The 12,724-nt window shown below is 43.0% G+C and overlaps 1 protein-coding gene across 1 annotated transcript in view; it reads right to left on the bottom strand.

The window, feature by feature from the left end:
- SLC10A2 (solute carrier family 10 member 2) overlaps positions 1 to 12,724 on the bottom strand; it is a 142,812-nt gene that overhangs the window by 18,123 nt on the left and 111,965 nt on the right. Inside the window, exon 2 of the mRNA XM_004577361.2 lies at positions 1,582 to 1,990. Coding sequence (XP_004577418.2) covers positions 1,582 to 1,961 — 380 coding nt within the window. The 5' untranslated portion in view covers positions 1,962 to 1,990. The remainder of the gene's footprint in view (positions 1 to 1,581; positions 1,991 to 12,724) is intronic.

Below are 12,724 nucleotides of genomic sequence, written 5' to 3'. Positions count from 1 at the left end.
TTTGAAGATGAATTCATTTTGGTGGAAATATGCTGGAAGTTTAGACATAGTTGTTTCTTAACACGTGTGCTAATGGACTTAACTTATTTGAGGGGTAGAGAAAAACAGAGGGGTACAGGAAGAGAGGGAGAAATAAAAGAAGAGTGAAAAAGCAACAGAGTACGAGCAAGAATCAGGCAGAGAAGGCACTCATTGTCTGTTTCCCTCGGCAGGTGCTGCAAAGACAGGCTGCAGCCACTAGCTGGGAACTCCATGCCAGCCTCCCACGTGGGAGGTAGGAATCCCATGACACGGTCTATCACTGAAGTGCCCCGGATTCCGTGTTAGCAGGAAACTGGAGTGAATGATGGGACTTCAGTCTGTGCATCCTGATAAGAGAAAGAGTTGTTTTAACTGACCTCTTAACCACCAGGTCAAACGTGTGCCCCTTTTCATAAAAATTTGGAGGATCTTTACTATGAAAATAGCTCAGATTTTTACACCAAAATATCTTAATTTAAAATTCTACTTTCCATAACCTTTTTGAAATGCCCTTGTGTGTGTGTGTAATTTGTTTGATTCCTGCTCCCCCAATAAACTTCTGGAGACATCAGCACCACTTGAGAGGAGATGGCAAATCCTTCACAGCTCACAAGGCACTTGATCAATGCAGTGCTTACACTCTGTATGTTGTACTTCTCTCGTTTTGCACAGGGTATCTGAGTTTAGCCAAACTGCAGTTTTTGGTAAACACACATTACATTAATACCTGAATGGTTGGCAGAAATGCACCACTTTCACATAAATGAGGACTTGTAAGGTAACGAAAAAGGCATTTGTCTATTCAACTTTCGGAATTTAAACTCAGTCTACTCACATCAGTACTGCTGCTTCTTGCTTTTTGTTTCTTGCCTCAGTGCTAGCCCAAACAGGCATGAGATGAATTGGACAATAATTATATCCAGAATAATAAGTGGGAAGCAGGGAGACCGTGTGTGTGTGTGTGTGTGTGTGTGTGTGTGTATTTTATAGCAAGGTAAGCGTAATTTTAGACACCTTTGTGTTTCTCTCTTTCCCCCCGTTTTTTTTTCTGCAAGTAGAGGTATAGCAAAATTGAGACTTTTCTTCAGGTTTTATTCCTAGGAAAATTTGCCCCAAACAGAGAAAACTTCCCTGGCTACAGCCTACAGCTTATGGGTTCAAAAACACCTTTTTCTTTTTCCCCTTCCTTCCTTCCTTCCTCCCTCCCTTCTCTCCATCTTTCCTTCCTTCCTTCCTTCCTTTATCTCTCTCTCCCTTCCTCCTTTCCTTCCTCCCTCCCTTCCTTTCTTTCTTTTAAAAGCTCTGAATTGTCTCCAAGAGATAATCAGTAACCATACAATTCTATGTGAACTAAGTTGGATTTAAAATCTAAACGAAATACAAGCTCCAAATTCTAACAGCAAAGCAGCTGGGCTGAAGGGTACGTGAATGCCTTCTTTCCTCTTTCACTCCTTAGTTCCACCTGAGATCTGCAGCAGTTTAGATAGACTCTCACGAGTCTACAGGCTTGGAAAAGATCAGTTCCATATAATGCAACAGCCAGAGTGACAGGGAACTTACCTCAGGTCCATGTCCCCATCCACCCAGTAGGCCAGGATGTTGGAAGATGTTCCTCCCGGGCAGCAGCCCATGATGAGCACAACCACAGCCTGGATGGGCATGATGCCGAAGACCAGCGACAGCACAAATCCTGTGAGAGGCATGATTCCAAACTGGCAGAGGAAGCCAATGAAGATGCCCCATGGCCGCCTTATGTGCCACAGGAACTTCTTGATTTCCACATTGCATCCCATGGAGAACATGACCAAGGCCAATAGGATGGTCAGCACGATACTTAAGACCGTGCTGAGAATGGCATTGAAGTTGCTCTCAGGTGCCACACATGAATCACCTTCACAAACTGTTGCATTGGCCGAACAGCCCGAAGTCATGGTGGCCATGGTTGGCTTTGCTGATTACACGGTGGTGTCTGTCTGTACAAACACTGGCCTCCTCGACCTGGCAGTGTAGCTTGCCAAGAGAAGTAATGCTAACTTCCACTGGGTCAAACTTTTAAACTCCTCTAAAACATGTGTCACTTAGTGTCTCCTTCAAAAGCCACCTTTGAGAAGCCATAAAAAACAATAAACCATAGAATGTCAGTTTCAAGAAGTAACATTACAACACAGCACAAATAATGAATCATAGAAGTCCAGCAAAATTACTGGTCCACACATAAAGTTACAATTAATCATTTATGGGCATGATAATGAACTGTGCCACAAGAAAATATCCCTGTTAATGTTTAATGCCAGGAAGGTTTGTGGAATAATTTAAGTTGTGACACTTATAACTCTGGAGATGACTAAATATTGTAGGGGCTGAGGTGCAGGAAAGCATATTGTTCCCTCATTTCTCTTTGGATATGGAGATTTGGGGGCCTGACAAGTTGAATGCCTTATTCCAGTTTATATTGTAAATGAGACACCAAACTGGAACCCAGAACTCCACTTTCATCCTTCAACACATATCTTTTGGCTATATTGTTCTGTTTCCACAGATTGGTCATTGGTGCTCATGTAAAAAAATTACATGAGTTGGAGAAAGTCCCAGCTGGATGCACTCCTTCGAGAGAATAATATTGGGAGGTTAGACCGTTTCCTTCTGGCAAACATAGAACTTGTAGAGTCACCCTCATTAACCTACACGTGCAATTGTGTAAGCGTTGCCATGGTAACAAAGTGCTTTATGGAGACAATACAATTATTTAGAGGGATGAACCTCAGAGGATTAGGTCAAAGTGACAGGATCTCTTTGTGCATGGAGAGTCAGGAATGAGATTTGTGTGTTTGTGCGTGTGGGGGGTGGCAGAGAGTTCCAAGGGAGATGGATTTTTGTAAATGTCAAATAGTTAACCTTGTTATGAAAAAGAACATGATACTTAGGTGGATAGGGAAGACAAAAAAAGTGGGAGAAGAGAAATTTTCCTATTTCCAGGACTGTACAGGCAATTATTGAGTCAGAACACAGCATAGGAATAAAATGGAATACTTCTACTAATGTACAATTTGTACGCCATATTCCAACTTACTATTCATGTCAATTAAATGTCATAGGACTAGCATCCTCACTTCGGAGGTGAGGACTTGAGGGTTGGGAAAATGAAGTGTGTTAGGCAAGCTTACCCAAGTGGTGACTACAAATGCTACGACTCAGCTTTGTGACTCTGAAGATGGTGTGGCTTGGTGGAAGCGTGCAGTGCAACCTTAGAACAGAGCTTCTCAGTACTTGTGTGCACAGGAATCTCCAGACCTGGTGAAGCCACAGCTCCTGCCTCTGGAATTTGGAGTGGGCTTTGGTGTGCTCTGACAAGCTCATACCTGATCTTCCATTGCATGATCTGGGACTTTGAGTGTCAAAGCTGCTGCCTGCCTTGTGTAGCTGTACTTACTCTGATGGAAAGCCATCTAGTGGTCAAAACTGAAAACAGCAGTTGCAGGACAGTTCCATTGTGGGCAAATTCATATTTTATAACTTGAGTCAAGTTACTGGGTTTCTAGGGATGTACCTTTAATCTGAGATTGAGCTACTGAGGAAAACTGGAGCTGCACTGGTCAGTGACAACAGTGATTTGCCCTCAGTGGAGGCAGTTCATGACTTCTCAGGGTCCTCTTGCTGTCGTATTGCACGGCCAGGTTGAGGCATACAGGACTTGGTCAGCTACACTGGTTTGACTGTTTGCCAGTACCCTGGTCTCTCCTACAACCATCTCCACCCCAACAGCTAAATAATAAACTGGGTAATCCCCAAAGAGGCCTCGGCTTCCACTCCTGACTCCGGCTTGCCTGGCCCATGCCCGGCTGGCCTCTGCAAGCATCTTCTTTGATTATCCTCTGAGTCACTTCTTCTTCATGTGCCACTTGGCCACAAGCACTGGAGAGCCCAGCGCTCCCCCTGCTGTGGTAGGGCTGTGAGGCTGGCTCTCTTGTTGCCTGGCACTGGGTGAGGCAGGTGCATGTATAATGTGGACCAACTTCCTGCCTGTTGGCCATGCTCTTGTGAACATCATACATTAATTGAAAGCTAGAAAGCTCACCGAGGACCTCATGGCAAATAGTCTCTTTATTTCACAAGATCCTGCATGCAAAGGGAAATTTGAACCCTGCATATTGGAAGATTTGGTTTTAGAAATTTCTCTAAAACTTAGGGAGTTGCAGGACAAGGCCAACATACAGAGCTCCAGACAGTTCTCAGACTGTCTCGTTAGAACACACATAGGTTTGCCAGAGTGAGCCTCACACGTGGCTCGCGCTTTGTTTTGCTGGGATGCTCAAGTGTGCTCCACACTGAGCCTGTTGGCCACAGAGATGGAGGCAGAAAAAAGAAGGGGAACCAAGCAGAAAGCAGGTTCAGAAGAAAGCTCATCTCAAATTTCCGATGACTTGCTAAGGAGCTATTAGGCTTCCAGGGGCAGAATGTTTTGCATATAGACAACTTGCAAATGAGCAGTGTGTTGGACTAGACAGAGTGTACAGTTATGGTTAAAAATGTGCCAATGCATTTCTAACTTTCACATTGTTTTTACATAAATTTGCACATTTAAGCCTGAGAGGCCTCACATTCAAGTATTGGAGTGATTTATCATTAATTAATGTCCTTCAGTTACATTCGGGTATTGAAAATATCTAAATACATAAAAGTCATGTTCTTTATTTATAAAACAAAATCCAGGGGCAGATGCATTCCAGAGATAATTAAGGCAATTGGAAGGTTGGGGCTGGATTTTCTCTTGCTCCTTTCCCTAACCTCTCTCTCTCTCTTTCTCTCTCTCCTTCCTCCCTTCCTCCCTTCCTTCCTCTCTTCTTTTAAAGATTTGTTTATTTGAAAATCAGAGTTTCAGAAATGGGGGAGAGACCGATAGAGGTCTTCCATTCTCGGTTCATTCCCCTAATAACTGCAACAGCCAGGCTGGGTTAGTCCAAAGCTAGCAACTGGGAGCTTCTTCCAGATCTCCCAGGTGGGTACAGGCCTCCAAAAACTTTTCCAGGCCATTAATAGCAACCTGGGTCAGAAATGGAACTACCAGGATTTGAAAGAGTGTATGTATGAGATGCTGGGATGCTAGACAGCGGTCTTACCCCATGTATCACAAAGCTGGCCCTTCTGCTCTGTTTCTTCTTACACTGGGTTTAGAGCCAGGGAATCCCAGAGCAGTTGGCACTGGTTATTGCTCTCGGCCTCCTGGGTGGAGACACAGATGTGGTATTTTAATTTGACCTTTGAGGCTTCGCTCTAGCTCCCCTGTGTCAGTCTGGGGAACTTAGGGTTCAAAGTCTGGCTGTGTATGTGCCCTGAACATCAAGTGACACAGAAAGAGGTTTCTATTTTCTACTGTATTCCCTGGGAGGCATGACTGTAGTCAAATCAACAGCTGTCTGGGATCTGAAAGACTTTGTTTAACACTTTGCTCTGCCTGAAATGATTCCCACCTCCTTCTTTTTAGTTCCTTAGCATGGATTGACCTGTCATGGAACCCCAAATTCCCACAGTTAGGCCTATTTGGTCCCTGGCCTTCTTTGATGTGTCCATACCTTGAGAAGAATGTTCACGGATGAGTTAAAGGTAAAATGCAGCATAGTACCCAAGACAGCAAAAAAGCTCGTAAGCATCTAAGCTGAATTGAGAAAGTCCTCTTCCTGTTGGAAGACGTGGATTCTAGGTCAAACTACTTTGAAATGTGCAGATTATTGAGGTTTTTAGGACTGATGCTGAATCCTACTCCAAGGCCTGGAGAATGGTTCAACTACTTACGTAAATGACTATTAAATAATTCAATCATCCCAGTGTGAATATTAGGGCACACAGACAAATAGAAGCCCAGATGTGAGAGAAGAGAAGCTGCCTGATGCTGTTCAAGGAAGGAGTCCCATGCTTCACAGACTTCTTGTCCAACTTTATTCCTAAAGAGGGGAGAGTAGGGCAACTGATGGAGGACAATCACTTCACAGCCGCAGAACCCCACTCTGTACACAGGTGGGTCACTCCACAGACTCTGCACCCCATTCCCTATACAGGTGGGTCACTTCATAGCCATAGAACCCCACTCCACACACAGATGGGTCAGTTGGTGCCCTGCAGAGCTGTCTGCCTAGTGTATTAAGTGTAACTTTCATTAACCTTCACCAACTTGCTTAATGCTGATCTCTGTCATCTGAGTTTTTTCCTGTGGAGCTCTGGGAGTTTTAGGCCTTGGTCACAGCACATCAATCATGTCAGGAGGACCATGTTCAGAGACATTTTGAAAAATGAAATTTAGACTGATAACCTTTCCATGCTTTCACTTAAGGTTGCTAGGGCTGCCATAGCAAAGTGCCACAGACTGGGGGGTTTAACAGAAATGTATTTTCTATTGTTCTAACGGCTTGAAGTTCAAGACCCAGGTGGCATCTAGTTTAGTATTTCCTGAAGCCACTCTCTTTGGTTTGTAGATAGCTGTCTCCTGGCTATGTCCTCATATGGCCTTCTCTGCTATATCTCTTCTTTTTTTTAAAAAAAAGATTTATTTTATTTTTATTGGGAAGTCAGATATGCAAAGAGAAGGAGAGACAGAGAGGAAGATCTTCTGTCTGATGATTCATTCTCCAAGCGGCCGCAATGGCTGGAGCTGCACTGATCTGAAGCCAGGAGCCAGGAACCAGGAACCTCTTTTGGGTCTTTCATGTGGGTGCAGGGTCCCAAGGCTTTAGGTTATCCTCAACTGCCCTCCCAGACCACAAGCAGGGAGCTGGATGGGAAACAGGACAGCAGGTATTAGAACTGGTGCCCAAATGGGATCCCTGAGCGTGTAAGGCAAGGACTTTAGCCAGTAAGCTACTGAGCTGGGCCCTGATAATCTCTTCTTTGTGATGTTAGCAGAATTATCTCTTTAAAGATTTTTTTCTTCAATTATAGTTACATTCTTACGTTCTATGAGTTAGCACTTCACCATTATTATTAAGTCATGAAACCTCTTCTATTAACCCATTTACTATTGGTATAACTACACACCAGGCCAAATAACGTACAAGGAAACAGGCTTATTGAGGTGGCATCTCTGGAGGCTCTGGAACATGCTACTGACTTCAGAGCAGCTCTAGGCAGGAGCCTCACGATGGAGCAGGTCACAGTTAAAGAAGCACATTGGACAGTGATCGCATCATGAGACAAGGGCCAAAAGAGTAGAAAAGGACCAACATTTCTCTTTTCTAAGAACCTTTCCTTGGGAGAGATAACTTTGAGAGATCACCATTAATTCTGCCCAAGAAGAGTATCCCCAATTAGCTAATTACCCTAGCTCCAAGCCCTACCCTTAAAGGTTCAACTGTCTCTTAACAGGGCCACATTAGGGGCCAGGTTTGAAGTACGTGGACTTGGAAGAACACACTCAAGCCAAGTACAAACCACAGTACCTAGCGAAACATGAACAATGGGATTCTGATTCCTAAGCTGCAGGGAAGAAGTGGAAGCAGTCACGGTGGCAGGGCGGGGGGGGGGCCGGGGGCCTGTTGCTGTCTTCTTGTCCACCAACTCCTCATATTCTACCTTCCTTGGAAATTTCCTGCTTGAGGAAAAAACAAATAAGTAGACAATTTTCTCTTGCTTTACTAAGTACTTATAAAACAGGAATGGCTTTTTAAAAAGGGAACTTTGCTAAATACTGACAGAAAAGGAAATAAAATCACTGAAGCATAGGTAAGCCAAAAACTGGACAAGGTTTCTAGGTTGTAAGAATGCAAGAGGAGTTTACAGGCTGGGGAGAGACCCTGAAGTGGGATGTATAATCAAGAATGGATTCACAAACACGAACAGTGAAGCAGTTTGCACTCCTTTCCATGCAAAGATTTTGATCATGACAACAGAATGAATGGAAGATTAATAATGGACTTTGGATGCTGCAGTTAGGAACAATGTGTCACAAGAATGTTGTTGTAGCCAATGAGGGGTTTGAGCAAACCAAGCATAAGGAGATTTTATTGAGACACTGAGACTTTTGAGGATTTGGTCAAGGTCTGGGGATTGGAGATTGTACATGGAGTGTATATCAGTTAATTCTTCCACATAGTTTCAATACATCAGGGATCTCCTTTGTGCATTCTATGTCTCTAGGGACGTAGTCATGTTAACTAACTAGTAGTTAACAAACATTAACTTGGAAACCCTACAGTTGAGCACATGTTCTGGCCTGTGACCTATGGTATGTGATCCACTGTGCGCCTTAGCTTTCAACCCTTCCATTTCCTTAAGGCAGTGTCTATTGTCTAGCAAGCAGATGGCAGTTTCCATACAAACACCTGGTTCCTCACTCCCACAGGTGCCCCTCCTAACTGCTTATTAACCCTTCCAATTCCTCACAAGGAGGGCACTTCATAATTAGTTGCCTTGGGAGACAGAAAGAGTTAAAGATTCAATTTCAAGCTGCAGTGTCATAAGCCTGCCTCATCTTTGCTGCAGCACAAGAAAACACACCCTGGGTGAAAAGGGTAAGGTGGGTAATTTCTTTGCACATGTTGAATATTAGCTACTTTGGGGACACCTGGAGAGAGATGATTCAGTAAGCAATAAATCATTTATTTTTAAAATTTAACATCACAGTAGTGTTTTATAATTGACAATCATTTATTGCAAAGAATTTTTTTTTAAGATTTTATTATTATTGGAAAGCCGGATATACAGAGAGGAGGAGAGACAGAGAGGAAGATCTTCCATCTGATGTTTCACTCCCCAAGTGAGCCGCAATGGGCCGGTGCGCACCAATCCGAAGCCGGGAACCAGGAACCTCTTCCGGGTCTCCCACGCGGGTGCAGTGTCCCAAAGCATTGGGCCATCCTCGACTGCTTTCCCAGGCCACAAGCAGGGAGCTGGATGGGAAGTGGAGCTGCCGGGACTAGAACTGGCACCCATATGGGATCCCGGGGCTTTCAAGGTGAGGACTTTAGCCGCTAGGCCACGCCGCCGGGCCCCTATTGCAAAGAATTTAATGAATTCAAATGGGGTCAAAGAAAATGTAAGCCAACGTCCAAATATCAGTCTCCAGAAGTAACATTTGTTAGTAAAGTGTATGCTGATTCAGATGTACACTATGCAGAGAAACAGATGGAAAGATAAAGTCTTTGTGGCTGCATAAAGATTACAAACTAGGATTATATTATTCTTACTCTTTTATAAATCATATGCTGTTAAAATATCAATGTATAGAATTGAAGAGGGTATAGAATTTCAGATAAATACTGTGTGTTTATTACAGAAAACATAGTACGTTGAGTGTGTTTAAACCCACACTGAACTGTACGACTCCGTAGCAGCAGAGGTGTGGGAACCAACGTTCTTTCGTATCCTCCCTTGTTGACTTCCATATTCTGCATTTGTAGGCAGATGTTGAAAACCTACACAGGATGAAGCAAAAACCATCGAGGTGCTTGAGATGGATTGAGGGGTCCCCTGAAGCAGTCTTGCCTGCGGTGAGCTTACAGTGTAATCAGGGGAAAGACAGAACATACAGAATGAGGATGAATATCAGAGTCATGTGGCAAATAAAACATAGGAATGACCTGAAAGCAGAGAGACTGATGAGGAGGAATACCAGGTGTAGGAAAACGAGATAATAGTTTTGTTTTTCCTAAACAGCCAATTCTCAAGGTGGGCTCAAACAAGAGGTGATGAATTAGGTCAGTCTCACATCAAAGCATAGGGAAAGCTGGTTCATATATCCCTACGATGTGCCTGCCTGTTGTAGAACTGCTGAAGTGGGGACTGGATGACAGGAGTAATGGAAAGGAGAGGCAGTGGGAGGGTGGGACACAGGAGGTAGGAATGTAACACTGATCGGGACATGGGAGCAGTTACAGTTGAAAAAAAATTTTTTTCTCACTGTGATTATAGTGAGTACATTCTGCTTTTCATCTATAATGTTCTCAAATATTTTGTGTTTTAAATGTATTTGGTGTTGTCAATTTATAAATATTCTGATATTGTGAAACAAAGCACCTGGAAATGAATCATTTAAAGCAGCATCCTTGGATCATTTCCCAGGACTCTGAAGAGTGGCTGAGCTTTCACCACACCTTAGCACCCACGGGGTTACAAGCCAGGTTGGGACGTCTGAGCAGGTTCACCCACTGCTGGACTTTGATGCTGCAGCTGGGGCTGTTGGCTGCAATGTTGACTCCCATGGCCCCTCTGAGTGGCTTGCACTCCAGAAGTAGTATTTCCGGTGGTTGGAAATGAATGCTACCAACCTGCTTAAGGGCTTGTCTCAACTGGTTCAGCACCATTTCTGCTTCAGATTGAGCAAAGGAGGATGAAAATTCCACCTTATTGAGAAAAACAACCAAAATACACAACTGTAATTTGCCACATATGACTTCTATATCTGAAGTTTAAAAAAATTTTTTAAATTTCCTTCTCTTTAATGACATGTGCTTTATTGATTAGTTTCAACTGGAAAGGCATTTTTTTCCTTGAGAAATCCTGCAAGAATATTGTGTACAGTCAGTGAAGCAGCTGCTTGGGTCACCTGCATCCCACATCAGGATGCCTGAGATGAAGCCCTGACTAGGGGTCAATCCAACTGTATCAGCGAGGCGGCAGATGACCGAGGACATGTCCACTGTCCTCCCTATGTGTTGTCCTGATGGAGTTTCTGGATCCTGGTTTTCACCTGCACAGTCCTGGCCATTGCAGGTATCTAGGGAAAGAACTGGCTAATGAAAACTTTCTCCTGCCTCTCTGTCACTCTGTTCTTTTTTTTTAATAAATAAACGTAAAAATAAACTTTAATAAAAGGAACCTTTCCTCCCTTCCTTTGTATTTATAGTAACTATTTCAAATCTCGTGTGTATCTGATTCTGTATCATTTACAAATTCTTTGTTACCTTGGAAATGATCAATTTCTGTCCTTGAATTGCTTTTACCTAGTTCTGTGGCAGTTATTTTCATTTAATTCCATATTTTTGCTACCAATCTGTTAAGTGTAACTTGGATTTGTTTTTAACTCCATTGGATTTGTAATGTGGGAAGTGTTCAGAAGGAATTTCTTTTACTGCTTGAGTTAGATTTCCACCCTGATTACATTCTTGACTGTTATACACACTGTTTTCTTTGCTCTCCCTTTATCTCTCTTCCCTTCTTTCTTTTCTATGTCCTTTTCTTTTTCCACTGTCCAATTTCCTATGTCCAATTCTGTCTGAATCTTTTGTTTGACTATGCGCCATCAGGAGTGCCTGTCTTACAGTTCCCCATACAATTCGGATGAAGCTTATTCAACTTTTTGGTGCTTTAATTTTCTGAGAGATTGTTTTAGAACCCAAACTGCGTTCTATGAAGTTGTCTGTGATCCTTGGTGCTTAGGAGAACGTGTCTAGGCTTTAGTGTTCCAATAGCTGGGTTTGTTTGGTGTGCTTTTCAGATCTGATAAATATCTTTAGTTGACTACTCTGGGAATTGGTGCGGATGCCCTCTGAAGATGCTAATGTGTACACACACTGACTCAGCTCCTAAAAGTCTCCATCCCTATTTCATCTTTTTCCCCTTCGTTAAAAAATGTCAACATAAAAAGTGCAAGGTTGTTACAGTTTTTTGCTTGGCTCCATATTTTGAAATACTAGTGGTCAATTTCAGAATATTGACTCTCACTAATGGCCATGGAAGAATGGGCAGTGCTAAAGAGACTTGTTTAGGAGTCTTGCTCCAGTAAAATCTAGAATGTTCTTTTGTTTATTTTTGACGTTATCTGTTGAGATTCTTGACTTATTTTTGTATCTCAGTGTTATGGTAGGGGAATGAGAAAGCTGGATTTTATTTATTTTGTTTTTTTTTTTTTTTGAGACAGAATGTCTTACTTAAGGTTTATAGAATTTCCAGAGCTCATTGATTTTTCTCTTGGCTGAATCATGTGCCCATGTTTCTTTGCGTGGTTGGGTTTTACTCCTGGCCTTCTGCAGTGAGCACTGGGAATGGTGCATTTCATGTTGCAGAGACACTGGGCATAGACTCTGCAGCTTTAGGGCACTGCTAATGGTCCAGCAGGAAGTTCAGTTACTAGTTTATGATGATGACTTGATCTGGGCTTGGCTTTTTCCTCGGTGAGGATGAATTTCCTGGTTTTGCACATAGTCTTACAGCTAGACTCTTACTAGGTCTCAGAGACATAGGTTTTATTCCCAAGCCATGGCCCCGTCTTAGATGTTTCTGGAAAGCCTGTGTTGTTTACTAAGCCCCTCTAATTTGGAACTCAAATCCCAACTTTGTTTTACTGGAGGTGAAATCTCTGATCAGTAAATGAAAATCCAAGCTCTGGCTTTCTGGAGTCTGCTCTGCACATGAGCTATGTAGGGAACAGCGAAGAACTTGAAGGGAAATTAAATGCACATAAATCTTACCTCTTCCTGCAGTTTCTCTTCCTGCAGTTTCTCCTGTAGCTGTTAGATGTGCTTGCAGATGCAAGCTCTTTTCTCTGAGACCTAAGCACATGTGGCTTTTTGCTTTATTCCACGCACTGCGCTGCACGGACTGGTAACAGCCTTCAGGGAAAAGCTTGGCAGTGACAGATCAACCAGAGTGGTTCTCTTTTACAAAGAGCCAAATCCCTTTTGGTGTCTTCCTGCCTTTCCGGCTATCCATTTCCTTCAAGCAGCTCTGTTTAATGTTCTGTCTAGAATTTATCTGACTGATATTTGCAGGAAGACGA

Source organism: Ochotona princeps, chromosome 12 (genome assembly GCF_030435755.1).
Source record: "Ochotona princeps isolate mOchPri1 chromosome 12, mOchPri1.hap1, whole genome shotgun sequence".
Taxonomy (NCBI): Eukaryota; Metazoa; Chordata; class Mammalia; order Lagomorpha; family Ochotonidae; genus Ochotona; species Ochotona princeps.
Note: the sequence above shows the minus strand (reverse complement) of the source record. Positions and strands in the feature narration are given on the sequence as shown.